Source organism: Cricetulus griseus, chromosome 4 (genome assembly GCF_003668045.3).
Source record: "Cricetulus griseus strain 17A/GY chromosome 4, alternate assembly CriGri-PICRH-1.0, whole genome shotgun sequence".
Classification (NCBI taxonomy): domain Eukaryota; kingdom Metazoa; phylum Chordata; class Mammalia; order Rodentia; family Cricetidae; genus Cricetulus; species Cricetulus griseus.
In genome coordinates, this window is record NC_048597.1 from 101,512,849 (window position 1) to 101,526,918 (window position 14,070).

Sequence of the window (14,070 nt, forward strand, 5' to 3'; positions counted from 1 at the left end):
GGTCAGAAGTTCAAGGACATCCTCTGCTGTTTAACATATACAGTTCAACCAGCCTGTGCTACACCAGACTATGTCTCAAAACAACCAAACAGCAAAACCAAATTCAACCATAACCTACAGGCCTATTCCTGTCTCCACACAGCGTTTACTTCACACAGCCGTGTGGTGTTATGCATCTACTAGCTCAGGATGGCACAAGTGCTGAAGGTCGTCTGTTTCCCTGCCTGCAAAAGTATCCCACAAAGCCCCGCAGTGTCAGGCTCTCAGTGGTCACCTGTGAAGCCCCTGCGCTCCTAACCAGCCCATCGTCATACCTGCATAAAGTTAAGACCCTGAGATCGAAGACTCAGGAAACCAAAAAGCCTGGGAGAACCCGGCCGGAGAATGGGCGGAACGCAAGGAGCGAGGGATGGAACGCAAAAGGAAGCTGGGACGCTCAGCACAGAGCAAGCAAGCACCCTCTTCGGACAATCTTGGAGTCCCTTAGCCAAGGTGCAGCCTCAGCGGCGGAGGGCGCATGCGCGCCGGGGACCTCACCGCCTTCCCGCTGGCGCATGCGCGTGCGCGACCCCGCGGGTCAGAGACGGAGGCCGGGAGGCGGAAGTAGAGGTTGTTGTGGCTCGGCCAGCTGCGCGAGAGGTTTGTCGCTGCTGAGGCGGCGGCCGCGGCTTTGAGGCGGTGGCGGCGCTGCCGCCCGCGGGCCGCTCGGCCTCTGGGCTCGGCCCTCAGCCTTCCCTGATCCCGCCGGGGCCCACGCCGACCAGCGCCTGCCCTATGAGTGTGTCACTGGTGGTCATCCGACTGGAGCTCGCGGGTCACTCGCCGGTCCCCGCCGACTTCGGCTTCAGCGCCGCCGGTGAGTCCGCGGCCTCGCGCAGGGTCGGCGGGTCGGCCGTCCTCGCTCCACCCGCCCCTGGGCTGCCAGGTGCCTGTACTCGATGTCCCCCTCGACGCTGTCGCTGTGAGAAAGCGCGGCCTGGGGGGTGGGGGGCGATGCTCTGCGCCTTTTCCAAACTGGCAAACAGGCCCGTGGTGAAATGATTTGCCTAAAGTTAGGTGTGAGTGGCTGGAAACGGATATTCTAACCCAGCTGGGCCCGAGGATCTGACGTCTTCACCAGCGGCCACAGACTTGCTTAGTGGGCCATGCAGCTTCGACTCTGCCTTGATCGTCAAAACATTGCCGGGTGACGTTGGTTCAGGAGATTAGAGACTCCGGAGGTGGAGGCAGTAGGACCGGCGAACCACAAGCCAGTTTGGGTTACAGGGAAACCTGTCCCAACAAACAAACAGAAGAAAAGGTGTGTGTGGGAGGGTGATTGCTTGGTATGTGTCAGAGCCTCGTCGTGCTGAGCATTAGACGTAGTCAACTAATTTGTGGCATACGAAATAAAAGTGGTAAGTTGATGGAAAAGGGAAACAGGAACACTTCTTTAGCTTGGAGCGCGAGGATGACACTTGTTCATGGGAAATGTCATCACGTGAATCCAACATTTGGAGCTGCAGTGAAAGATGGTGGTCTTACCGTGTTGTGCATTTTGTACTCAGTTGAGTGTGATTTATTCCAAGGTTACAAGTGTCTTTCAAGGGCTCAAAGTGACCCCTAGTATTGAAAGTCAGCTAAGTCAGCATTAGGCACATACAGGTATCTTCATGGGCCAAGTCATGGAGTCATTTATGCAACAAAGATAGATAGCTTCTACTGCATGCTGGGTTGTGTGGGATGAGTACTGGACAGGCTGGGGTCTGCCACAGATCCGATGTGAAGGGTATTTCAGTCATGTCTCAGGGCCTCTGAAATGCCTGTTATTCTTGAGACTTGCATTTGGCTGCAACATAGGCTCTCGGTTTACTGGGTACCACTCCTGGTAGTTCATCTGGGTATAATCACTGTGGACGTTCTGGGAGGCCTTTATTCCTGGGCGTTATTGTAAGTACATGATTTCACTAGAACAGCCCCATGTTTCTGAGGTCATTGTGATGGATGCCTACTGACGGTTGCCAGGGGTGGGGTGGGGGTGTGCTGTAGGAGTTCTGGAGGGTCTGAGGCACATACTGCAAACTCAATCTCACCCATTGGGAAAGCTCAGTAGACAAGGAGAAACCCTATTGATTGGAGTGAGGGGAATTTGCCCTGTCATCAGGTATTAATCATTCATGTGTTCCTCAGCTGGGGAGATGTCCAATGAGGAGATCAAAAAGAAGACACTGGCTTCAGCTGCTGCCTGTCTAGAAGGGAAGTCACCAGGGGAGAAAGCTGCAATCATCCATCAGCACCTTGGCCGTCGGGAAATGACCGATGTGATTATTGAGACTATGAAGGCCAGCCCAGGTATGCCCTCAGGAAGCCTGGTCTTGCTTTGGTATTGTGAGCTCTTGAGGCTCACCTCTGGCATCTTTCTATTTTATTTTTTTATAATTTATGTAAATTGACGTTATTGCATTGGTATGAAGGTGTCAGATCCCCCTGGAACTGGAGTTACAGACAGTTCTTAAATGCCATGTGGGTGCTGGGAATTGAACCCAGGTCCTCTGGAAGAGCAGCCACTGCTCTTACCCTCTGAGCCGTATCTCCAGCCCCTTATTTTTATTTTTAACACAAGATCTTATTTAGCCCATGCTGATTGCAGTGTATGAAGCTAAAGATAACCTTGAACTTCTAATCCTTCTCCCTTCTAATTCCTCACCTCCTGAATGTTGGAGGATTGTGTGTGTACATACCACTATTATCTAGTTTATCTGGTGCTGTGGCTCAGACCCAGGGCCACATGCTCTACCAGCTGAGCCCTAGCTCTAGTGTGCTTTTATTTTTTCACCACTTGTGTGCTCTGTATGATTTTGTGAAGCCACATTTCATTTTTTTCCATTTCTTTTTTCTAAATAGTACTAAAACTGGGTGCAGAAGTACATGCCTTTAGTTCAGCCACTCAGGGGGCAGAGGCAAGAGGGTTATTTAAACCCTGGAGTTTAGAAACAGATAACCTAATAAGACCCTGTGTCAAAGGAATAATAAAGGAAAAATTTGACTGAGTGTAACGAAGTGGACTCTTAGCTATGGTGGGGAATGCTTCAAAGGAGCAGTATATTGGGATAAGCTTGACATGCCCTCTCTCCCCTGCTGGCCTCAGCTGAGGGAGTGGATTCTTTGTGCATCTCCAGCATAGGTGTGGTCAGAACTGGAAAGGTTGGTTTTCAGAGCCCTCTGATTGCCTATTTCACTGAGGAGCAGGTGGTGAGTGCTGCCTGTTGTGTTGGTGTGCTGCTGGATATGGGAGGGGCCCTTTATAAGGGTGTGAGGAGATGTTTTTAGGCAGGGACAGCTTTAAAATGGAGATGTTCCTGAACCCAGAAGTTCTGTCAATATGGTTTGTTGGTGTTTGTTACAGGGTCTGTTACAGTAAGTAGCCCACATCTGCAGACCTCCTGCTTCAGCCTCCAGTGTTCTTAATGTAATACAGGATAGTGTCTCTGTCACAGTTCTTTTTCTGGCATGAAATCTAACTTTATTAGGCTCCTTCAGCATATTTCCAGCTGTTTGTGATCTGCTAACTTTTGCTTTTGAAAGATGAGTTGAGAGACACAATGGAAGAAAAAAAGTCTTCAGCAGCTTCCCTGTCTGCACAGAAAAGCAGGAAGCAAAGCGAGTCGGTGAATACAGCCCCAGATTCCCCATCCAAGCAGCTCCCAGACCAGATTTCCTTCTTCAGCGGCAACCCTTCTGTTGAGATCGTGCACGGCATCATGCATCTATATAAGACGAAGTAAGACAAGCTCCTCTCCTTCAGACCATTCTGGTTCCACTTTGAGTAGGGACAGAAGTTGTGGGCCTGAAGGAAGATCGAAGGCTAAAGTCTTAACAGCGTGCCTTTAGGTATTGTGTTCTAGAGTTCTGAAATGCTTTGTGTTTGACAGTATAGATTAGGCCAAAGCTTTCCTTACTTGCAGGTAGATCTCTGTGAGTTTAAGGCCAGCCTGATCTAAAATCAAGTTCCAGGACAGTCAGGACTGTTACACAGAGAAACCCTGTCTCGAAAACAACAACAAAAAATGCTTTGGAAATATTTTATTAGACATGGATATAGATTGGAGAACTGAAAATCAAATGAGGCAAAGTACTATATGGCCATGTCCTTACCACAGCTATACCATAGCTAAGAAGCCAGCTAACTTGTTTTAGTTGAAATACCTCTTATGTGACTTTTTTGTTTTGTTTTTGAGGGTTTTTTTTTTTTTAAGATTTTATTTATTTATTATGTATACAACATTCTGCTTCCATGTATATCTGCACACCAGAAGAGGGCACCAGATCTCATAATGGATGGTTGTGAGCCACCATGTGGTTGCTGGGAATTGAACTCAGGACCTCTGGAAGAGCAGCCAGTGCTCTTAACCTCTGAGCCATCTCTCCAGCCCCTTGGGTTTTTTTTTTTTAATCTGCTTTTTTGTTTTTGAGACAAGGTCTCACTGTGTAGCCCTGACTGGCTTAGAACCTCATAAAGATTGGCCTGTAAAGGTGTGTGCCACTAGACCTGGCTTTTTACACCTTTCCTCCAGTTTGTTTGTTTGTTTTAAAGCTTGCTTCTGAAAGCCCAAGGAAAGGAAGCACTTGGATAGATAAACACTTGGGCCTTCGGCTCCTGGGATAGGATAATTGGTTGATGTCTCAACTATTGTCCTTGCCCAAACTTGTTTCCCAGATCTCTCCCAGGAAACCAGCCAGTCATCAGGTAGCCAATTTGGAATCCAGCTGTCAAGTTGGTTTTCAGAGTATCAAAAGCAAATTGCATTGTAGAAGGTTCTCCTTTTTCTGTCCGAGCTCTTTAGCTCGGCAGCACTTTTTGTAATCTTCAATCACATCCTCCAGTTTAGAATTCTCATATGGATTTATACCTCTTTCTTCCCCAGAGCTCTCTTAAGAGAAATTCACAATAGCACTGTGCTTCATAGTTATTCAATAATAGATTACTATTCAAAAATTAAGGAGAATAAAACATGATGCTAGAGAGATGACTCAGAGGTTCAGAGCACTTGCTGCTTTTACAAAGGACTGAGTTCAGTTCCCAGCACTCACAAGGTACCTCGCAACCATCTTAACTCTAGTTCCAAGGACTCCCATGCTTTTTTTGGGCACTAGGCCTACATGTGGTACACAGACATATCTGTAGGCAAACACTCATACACATGAAAGTAAATCTTTTTTGAAAAGAGAATAAAACACTGAGTCTTGCTAATATAAAATAAGGACCCTTTAAGTCACAATTGAAAATTCTGCAGAGGATCTGGGTATGGTGGCAGAGGTGGGTCTATAAAATGATTTCCAGGACAGCACAGCGAAACCCTGTCTGGAAAAACCAGAAGGAAAATTCTAGAGAAGAGCTCGGTGGGGGTGAATGTACTCAAAATACATTGTGTGAAATTCTCAAGGATCTAATAAAACATTTTCTAAAAAGATTGAAACTCTGGTAGAGGGTAATATGGAATTTGGAGCATGCCTTAAAGTGCACTGCAGACACGTGGAAGGATTCAGGTGTAGTCATAAGTATGTATTTTCTAGTAAAGTCATGAGTTGTTTATGTTGATGGTGAAATATCAGCCATTTTACTTTTTCATATTTTCTTGAACAAATGAGTTGTTTGGTTAGTGTTCTCCAATTCTTCAAGACAGTCTCATTGTCGTCCTCTTAGTAAGATGACCTCCTTAAAGGAAGATGAGCCTCGCAGCGCCATGCTGTGTGTCCTCACTGTCCCTGCCACCATGACCAGTCACGACCTTATGAAGTTTGTCGCCCCATTCAATGACGTGATTGAACAAATGAAAATCATCAGAGACTCTACTCCGAATCAGTACATGGTGCTGATCAAGTTCAGTGCACAGGTAAAACTTAAAAGGCTAGATGCTCCTCTGTTGCAGTCATGCTGTTGAAACTGTGATGCTAGCTGTGTGTGGTTTATGCCTCTAATGTGGTTGTTTCCTTTGGGGTATGGTCAGCGTGGTTGTAGCCCTATAGCTATTAGAAATGCAGTTACAGTGGCTCTTTTTTTTTTTTTTTTTTTTTTTTAAGATTTATTTATTATGAATAGTGTTCTGTATACCTACAGGCCAGAAGAGGGCGCCATATCTCTTTACGAATGGCTGTGAGCCACCATGCGGTTGCTAGGAACTGAACTCAGGACCTCTGGAAGAGCAACCAGTGCTCTTAACCAATGAGCCATCTCTCCAGCCGTAGCTCTTTTTTTCTTAAACAGGGCCTTACTGTCTAGCCCTGGCTGACCTGATACTTTCTTTGAAGACCAGACTGGACTGGAACTTACAGAGATCTGTCTGCCGTTGCTTCCCCAGTATTGGGACTAAAGGTGTGCACCACCATACCTAACAACGGAACCTAAGATGACCAACCAGCCATGCATTGAACCTAGGATCTTCTGATCTGTAGTTAGAGGCATTGTCCATTGTTCCACTGACCTGCACTGCCATCATATATATAAATATTTATTTCTGTGGTCCTGGAACTTAGTCTCAACACCCCACATATGCTAGGTGAATGCTCTACCACTGACACTATCTCCAGCTCGTTTTTTTTTTTTTTCCCTTTTTTATATTTTGAGACAGGATCTTACTAAGTTGCCCAGTCCACCCTTGTACTCACTCTGTAGCTCAGATAGGCTTGCAATCTGGTGCCTCAGTCTCCTGTGTCACTTGATGACAGTCCTGCCTCACATCTGACTCATGGTTCCTACACATCAGTGTTGTGTTTGCTTATCACTTGGTTATTAGTCCAGTGACAATGAAGCCCACACATGTATGTATTCAGTGTCATTGTCCCCATTACTTTCATTCTGTCTACAAGATGCTCTTTTAGAAAGTAAAATCATTTTTTTTCATATTTTTAAAATGTTTTAATTATGTGCCTGTGTGTGTGTGTGCGTGTGTGTGCGCGTGTGTGTGTGCGCGCGCACACACACACACACACACAGTACCCTTGGAAGCCAGAAGAGTGTGTCATATCCCCTGGGCAAAGGCTGCCCCACATGGGTGCTGGAAACTGAACCCTGGTCCTCTGCCAGAGCGGTAATCATCTCTCTACTTCTGAGCCTTCTCTCTAGCTTCCCAGTTGTTGTTTTAAATATTGGTGCTGATCTAATAGTGTGTAGTGTTAAGAATGGTCGACAATACAGAGAGGCACACACTGAAAGAACAGTGATGTCCTCAGATTTGAAAGTGCCTGTGCATTTTGAATTAGGAAGCTTTTATCATCTCTCCCCTTTATGTACTGCTATAAGCATGTTGGTTTGTAAGAGCATGTGTGTCTGTGAATGAGCTTTAGCAACTACTAAAGAGTTACTAAGGAGCTGTCCCAGCTTTGTTATGTTTTTATATCCTGTGATATTTGTCCATTGAAATTTGACCAGGTCTTACTTTGTGGAAAATTAACTTCTCTATGGTCAAAGGTTTCCTCTGGATAAACTGTCCCATCCTGATAGTTTACAAATATGTGTGTGTGAGAGAGAGACAGGTCATTTGTTCTTGCCACTCTGATGGGCCACTGAGGGTTGTAAGTAAAAAGGAACTCATGACACAGGCTTCCTTGTTCAAGAATCCTGAGTGAGGTTACAGGGATTGAATTCATGTGTTAAGCTCAGGGGCACCTTTATCCACTGAGCCATCTCACTGGCCCCTATATATAACTTTTACAAATTATATTTTATTTATTTTTTATTAGTATGTGTTTGCATGTTTGGGCATATGTGAAGATCAGAGGACAAGCTGAACCATCTCACTGCCTACATACATACATACATACATACATACACACACACACACACACACACACAGAGTTCTGGTTTTTTCTTTTTTAGATGGGATATTTTTTGTTTGTTTGGTTTTTTGGGTTGTGGTTTTTTGGGGTTTTTTTTGTTTTTGTTTTTTTGGCTTTTTAAGAGGAGTTTCACTGTGTAGCCTTGGCTGTCCTGGAACTCACTGTGTAGACCAGTCTGCCTTCAACTCACAGAAATCTGCCTGACTCTGCCTCCCGAGTGCTGGAATTAAAGGTGTGCATCACTACTGCTGGGCTAATTTTTGTTTGTTTGTTTGTTTGGTTGGTTGGTTTTTGGTTTTTCGAGACAGGGTTTCTCTGTGGCTTTGGAGGCTGTCCTGGAACTAGCTCTTGTAGACCAGGCTGGTCTCGAACTCATAGAGATCCACCTACCTCTGCCTCCCGAGTGTTGGGATTAAAGGCATGCATGCGCCACCAACGCCCGGCTTGTTTGTTTGTTTTTAAGGCAGACTTTTACTATGTAGTCCTGGCTGGATTGGAATTAACCATGTATACCAGAATGACCTCAAACTCACAGAAATCTGTCTACCTCTGCCTCCAAAGTGTTGGATTTAAAGATCTGTACTACCATTTTTGTGACAAGGTCTCATGAAATTCACTATTTAGCCCAGACTAGCCTTGAACTTTTGGACACACTCCTGACCTCAGCCTCCTGAACTGGGGTTATAGGCATGAACTTAAATGTCAAATTAGGGTTTTGGACATTTTCCAGTTTAGTTCTGTGGTATTTGGTAATCACAGTTGTAGATACTATAAAATATTGTTGTTACAATGACTGTCCCCTTACCCACACTTGTGTCCCATTCCTAAGGATTAAAAAGTAGTCTCATACATCTTGGTTATTGATATCTAATAGTGTAACTAATTACTAGCCTCTCTGCAATCAGTTTCCTCACCTTTGAAACATCACAGGGATCGGTGATGTTATCACTGTTCTTAGTACTACACATGCTACCAAGTCCAACAGCTTAGGGAGCCATCTATCCCACTATCTCCAAAGCACCTCAAAGTATGGGTGTTTTGCTCATATATATGTCTGTGCTCCTCTTGTGTGCAGTGTCTGTGGAGGCCAGAAGAAGGCATCGAATTCCCCTGAAACTTGACTTAAAAGGTGGTGAGCTATTTGTTGTTGAACCAGACCTGGTTCCTCTTAAAGAACAGCCAGTGCTGTTAACTACTGAGCCAGCTCTCCAAACACATTTTTGTTTGTTTGTTTGTTTCTTCGAGACAGGGCTTCTCTGTGGAACTAGCTCTTGTAGACCAGGCTGGTCTCAAACTCACAGAGATCCACCTGCCTCTGCCTCCCGAGTGCTGGGACTAAAGGCGTGCACCACCACCACCCCGCTTTTTTGTTTGTTTGTTTTTTCGCCAAACATAGTTTTATATCCCTGGTGGTGGGGTATTTGTAAAGTCAAATTGACAACTGTGTACTTGTGTACTTAGAACTCTTTACTGAAGGGGCCCATAGAACAGGTGCAAATAAGATGCAGCTAGTCACTTCCCAAAGTTAGATCAGCAGTGTCGAGTGAAGTTACAGCTTGAGTACCATACAGGCAGCTGTGTCCTTGCTCCCCTCTTTTTTCATGAGAACTAAAAAGTCTTCTGAATATTTTGCAATTTCTGTTGTCCCTAACTCTGCGTGTGTGTGTGTGTGTGTGTGTGTGTGTGTGTGTGTGTGTGTGTGTCAGGCAGTCGGTTCTCTCCTACTATGTGTCTCAGGAGTCAAACAGAGGCTATTAGGTGGCAAGTGCCTTCTTTACTCTCTGCATCATCTTACTGGCCCCTGTTGTCTTAACTTTCATTGGAGGTCCATGAAAATTTAGGATTCAGTCTTTAATGAAGGAATTTGTAAATCATCAGGGCATGAAAACAGAGATGGGTGAGACAGGTGACTGCTCCACAGTGTTGATACTTTCTGCCTGGTGTGCTTAGTCAGGACTGCCTAGGACTCTGGTCCTTTAAAAAGTAAAAACATAGTCTCTGCCCTGCAGCTGATCACTGTGGTAGTGAGAAAGCCCTGATCATAATGGATTGACCTTTTCCTGAGTTCTTCTCATAGTAAAACACAATTAAGCAGGAAAAATAGAAGTTGGAATTCTTCAAATTTTTGGTTGTATACAATTCTAATTTTTTTTGTCTTGTTCTGAGACAAGGTCTTCTGATGTCATGAAGACTGCCTCAAAGTTTGAAAAAATTTTAATTTACTTAATTTTCTGTGTATGAATTTTTTGCCTGCATGTATGATGTGCACTGTGTGTGCAGTGTCCTTGGAGCTCATAAGAGGGCATCAGATCCCTGGACCTGGAATAAGGATGGTTGAACCAGCACATGGGTGCTGGGAATTGAACCCGGGTCCTCTGAAAAAGCAAGTGCTCTTCTGGTCCATGTCTCCAGCCCCTGCCCGCAAAATCTTTTTTTCTATTGTTTGTCTTTTTGAGACAGTGTTTCACTATATGGTCTTAACTATCCTGGAACTCCAGTCTGCCTTTGAACTAGTAGAGATCTGCCAGTTTTGTGTGCCACCACTCCAGCTGCCCTCAGATTTTTTTTTTTTTTTTTTTTGAGACTGGGCCTCTCTATGTAGCCTTGACAGTCCTGGAACTGGAACTCGATCTGTAGACCAGACTGCCTCGAACTCAGAGATCCTCCTACCTTTGCCTCCTGAGTTCTGGAATTAAAGGTGTGTGCCACCACACCCAGCTGCCCTCCAGACTATTCATCTTCCTCAGCTTCCCCAGCACTGGCATCACACCTAGTCCCATGCAGTGTTTTAACAGTGTAGATTCTGTTGTTGTTGTTGTTTGAGAAAGGGTCTCCAGCCTGCATTTTTAGCACCTACATTGTAAAGAGTAAAGAGGATGCCAGTGGGTTCACATTTGAGAGTTAAGCTATTGACAGTATCATTTCAGAAAGATGTACATTTGGGCTGACCATGGTGGTACATGCTCGTCATCTCAGCATGGCAGAGGCAGAACAACCAGGAATTTGATGCCAGCCTGGGCTACACAAACCCATAAAACAACAGCACAGCCTGGTTTACTTGGTTTGGTGGTACACACCTGCAGTCTCTGAACTCAAGACACTAAGATTGGATGGTCTTGAGTTCAAGGCCAGACCACGATACAATAGTGATGTCATGTCATGACAAAAGTACATTTATTTATGTATTTATTTATTATTATTTTGGTTTTTTGTTTGTTTTGTTTTGCTTTGTTTTTCGAGACAGGGTTTCTGTGTGTAGCTTTGGAGCCTATCCTGGCACTCACTCTGGAGACCAGGCTGGCCTCGAACTCATACAGATCTGCCTGTCTCTGCTGGGATTAAAGGCGTGCGCCACCAACACCTGGCCTATTTTGGTCTTTCAAGACAGGTTTTCTCTGTGTAACAGCCCTAGCTGTCCTGGAGCTTACTTTGTAGACTAGGTTTAATTTCTTTGTTTGTTTGTTTGCCACATCTGTGCAGTACCTACAAAGACCAGAGAGCATATTGGGTTTCCTGGAAGTAGAATTACAGCTGGTTGTGGGCCATCTGGTAACTGTGCTGGGAATAAACCCCGGTCCTCCAGTAGAGCGTAGAGCAGTATGTGCTCTTAACTGCAGAGCCATCTCTTTAGCTCCTATATATCTCTTTATAATTTTAATTGCATTGGTGTGTGTGTGTGTGTGTGTGTGTGTGTGTGTGTGTGTGTATGCATATATGCTTGAACATGGCTTAAGATCATGCCACAGTATGCGTGTGCAGATCAGGTTATAACTTGCAGTGTAGCTTGCTCTACCCTATGGGTTACAGGGATTGAACTCATTTTGTCAGGCTTGATGTTGACCACTTTCACCTGCTAAGTCATCTGGCTGGCCCCAAACGTATATTTCTTTTATATAGATGAACAGTTCCCTCAAGAATACAATAATGTACCCAGTGTGCATCAGGTTTAGTCTTATGCCTGTCCCTTAAGTCCTGTCATTTGTTGAGACATAGAAACCTCATGATCCACCAAGGTCTCTGCCTCTCCAGCAGCTACAGTTAGCGCCTTGAACTGTATAAGTTGAGCCAAGCCTCCTTCTGGTTTGGCTGCCCCTTTAGGAAGTACCTTAGCCAGTGAGATCCACTTCCTCATCCAAGAGTCTCCAGGAACAGCCCTGGAAGATGGGGAGGCCTCTTAGTATGCAAGAGAGTTGTCCCACAGCAAGCCTTACACATCTGAACTTAAAATGCACTGCCTGCCCAAAACTACATCAGAATTGACCATCGTTTCTCAGGGCTCAGCCCACTCAGGCTTATATGAAGAAAGCATAAGTAACCAAAAATCTAAAATGTGGGGCTCAGCAGTTAAGAGCACTGGCTGCTCTTTGAGGACCTGGATTCAGTCTCTGACAACCACATAGCAGCTCATAATCACCTGTAACTAATTATTAGGGGTCAGATGTCCTCTTCTGGTCTCCCTGGGCACTGCAGGCTTGTTCTGCATATACATACAGGCAAAATACCACATAAAATAAAAATAAATTAAGAATCCACCATGGGCCAGGCGTTGGTGGCATACACCTTTAATCCCAGCACTCGGGAGGCAGAGGCAGGCAGATCTCTGTGAGTTTGAGACCTGCCTGGTCTACAAGTGTGAGTTCCAGGACAGCCTCCAAAGCCACAGAGAAAGCCTGTCTCGGAATCCCCTCTCCCCCCCAAAAAAGAAAGAAAAAAAGAATTGGGTAGTGGTGGTGCATGCCATTAATCCCAGCACTTGGGAGGAAGAGGTGGGTGGATCTCTGAGTTCAAAGCCAGCCTAGTCTACAAAGTGAGTTCAGGACAGCCAGGGCTATTAACAGAGAAACCTGTCTCAACAACAAGAAATACCATGAGATTATATCATTGGAGTGGAATTAAAAGTTGTTCAAGAAGGCCAGGCTGTGGTGTTGCATGCTTCTAATCCAGCACTCAGGAGGCAGAGGCAGGCAGGTGTCTGTGAGCTAGAGGCCAACCTGGTCTACAGAGTGAGTTCCAGGACAGCCAGGGCTATACAAGAGAAATCCTGTCTCAAAAAAAAAAAAAAAAAAAAAAAAACCAAACTGCTACAGAAATGATGACTAGTGGGGAAAGAACTACCCAGGAATGTGGTGGCTGTGGCTGGTTGAATATTAGCAGGGCACAGGTCTGCTCAGCACACTGTAGTGCCTTCTGTCTTGTAGGCCAAGCCTATAGAGAGAGTGGGGAGCTCTGTTGATTCGATGGCTCTGCATACCACTTCTAGCTTTGCCTTTTTTGACTCTAAGTGTGGGAATGTGTGATTGAAGAGAACATCTTCCATGACTGGCCTTTATTTTTGCCTCTCTCCATTGGTGTGCACAGACTGATGCAGATAGCTTCTACATGGCATGCAACGGCCGTCAGTTCAACTCCATCGAAGATGACGTTTGCCAGCTGGTCTATGTGGAAAGGGCTGAAGTGTTGAAATCTGAAGATGTAAGTCTAAAGACTTCTTAGGTCTGAGGAGAAATGTTGTCGACTGGTATAAGGTTGAATTAAGATGTTTGCAGAAACATCCAGAAAGGCTTTTCTGTGGAGACTGAGAGGAGACAGAAAACTATTTCTGGGGTCTGGGAGAAAAGCAGAATGGGAAGGGACCAACTGACAGTTGTGGTGGTTCTTTTCGGGTGAGGGGATGTTGACAAGTTAGATGATGGGGATTGGTGCACACTAAAACATTTGGTGTGGCTGTTCTAAAAGCCTCTGGGTTTAAAATGGAGAATCTTAGCACTCAGGAGACTGACTGAGGTGGGGATGGGAGCAGGGGCACATGAGTTCACAGGTAGTATGGCAAGTTCAAAGCTAATATGTGCTACATTGCAAGGCCCTGCTTAAGAAAACAAAACATATCTCATTTTTAAATGTAGAAAATAGGTGTGATGGCACATGTGTATTGCCTCAGCGCTCAGGAAACAAGCCTAGAGTATGTAACAAGGCCTGTCCCCAACTAAAAGTTACCAGAAGAATCTGCGCTGTTGTGACTATCCCAGAACAGCGGGACACTGTTTGGAGCCCAAAAAAGCATTTTTGTTCAAAATACTAACCCCAATCTCCTTTCTAATTTTTTGTGTTTGGGTTGTTTGTTTATGTTTTTGTTTGGTTGGTTTTTTTGGTTGTTGCTTGATTTGGTTTTGGTTTTCTTTGAAGCAAGTTCTTTTTATATATATAGCCTTGCGTCTCCTGAAACTCACTGTGTAGACCATGCTAGCCTTGAACTCA

At 45.1% G+C, this 14,070-nt stretch overlaps 2 protein-coding genes across 4 annotated transcripts in view; one reads left to right on the forward strand and one right to left on the reverse strand.

Annotated features, from left to right (window-relative positions):
• The window catches only part of Acad10 (acyl-CoA dehydrogenase family member 10), a 38,453-nt gene extending 37,923 nt beyond the window's left edge, over nucleotides 1–530 (reverse strand). The window contains exon 1 of the mRNA XM_027414081.2: nucleotides 315–530. The gene's annotated coding sequence lies outside the window, so the exon portion shown is untranslated. The remainder of the gene's footprint in view (nucleotides 1–314) is intronic.
• Nucleotides 531–605: 75 nt separating this feature from the next.
• Nucleotides 606–14,070, forward strand: part of Brap (BRCA1 associated protein) — a 30,103-nt gene continuing 16,638 nt past the window's right edge. For 2 of the 3 annotated variants that reach the window (XM_027414082.2, XM_027414084.2), the window contains exons 1-5: nucleotides 606–856; nucleotides 2,170–2,331; nucleotides 3,565–3,760; nucleotides 5,684–5,873; nucleotides 13,174–13,287. In XM_027414082.2, the coding sequence (XP_027269883.1) occupies nucleotides 775–856; nucleotides 2,170–2,331; nucleotides 3,565–3,760; nucleotides 5,684–5,873; nucleotides 13,174–13,287 (744 nt within the window). In that variant the 5' untranslated portion in view covers nucleotides 606–774. Of the gene's footprint in view, nucleotides 857–1,052; nucleotides 1,301–2,169; nucleotides 2,332–3,564; nucleotides 3,761–5,683; nucleotides 5,874–13,173; nucleotides 13,288–14,070 lie in introns of all 3 variants that reach the window. The other variant, XM_035443293.1, reaches the window with a different exon arrangement.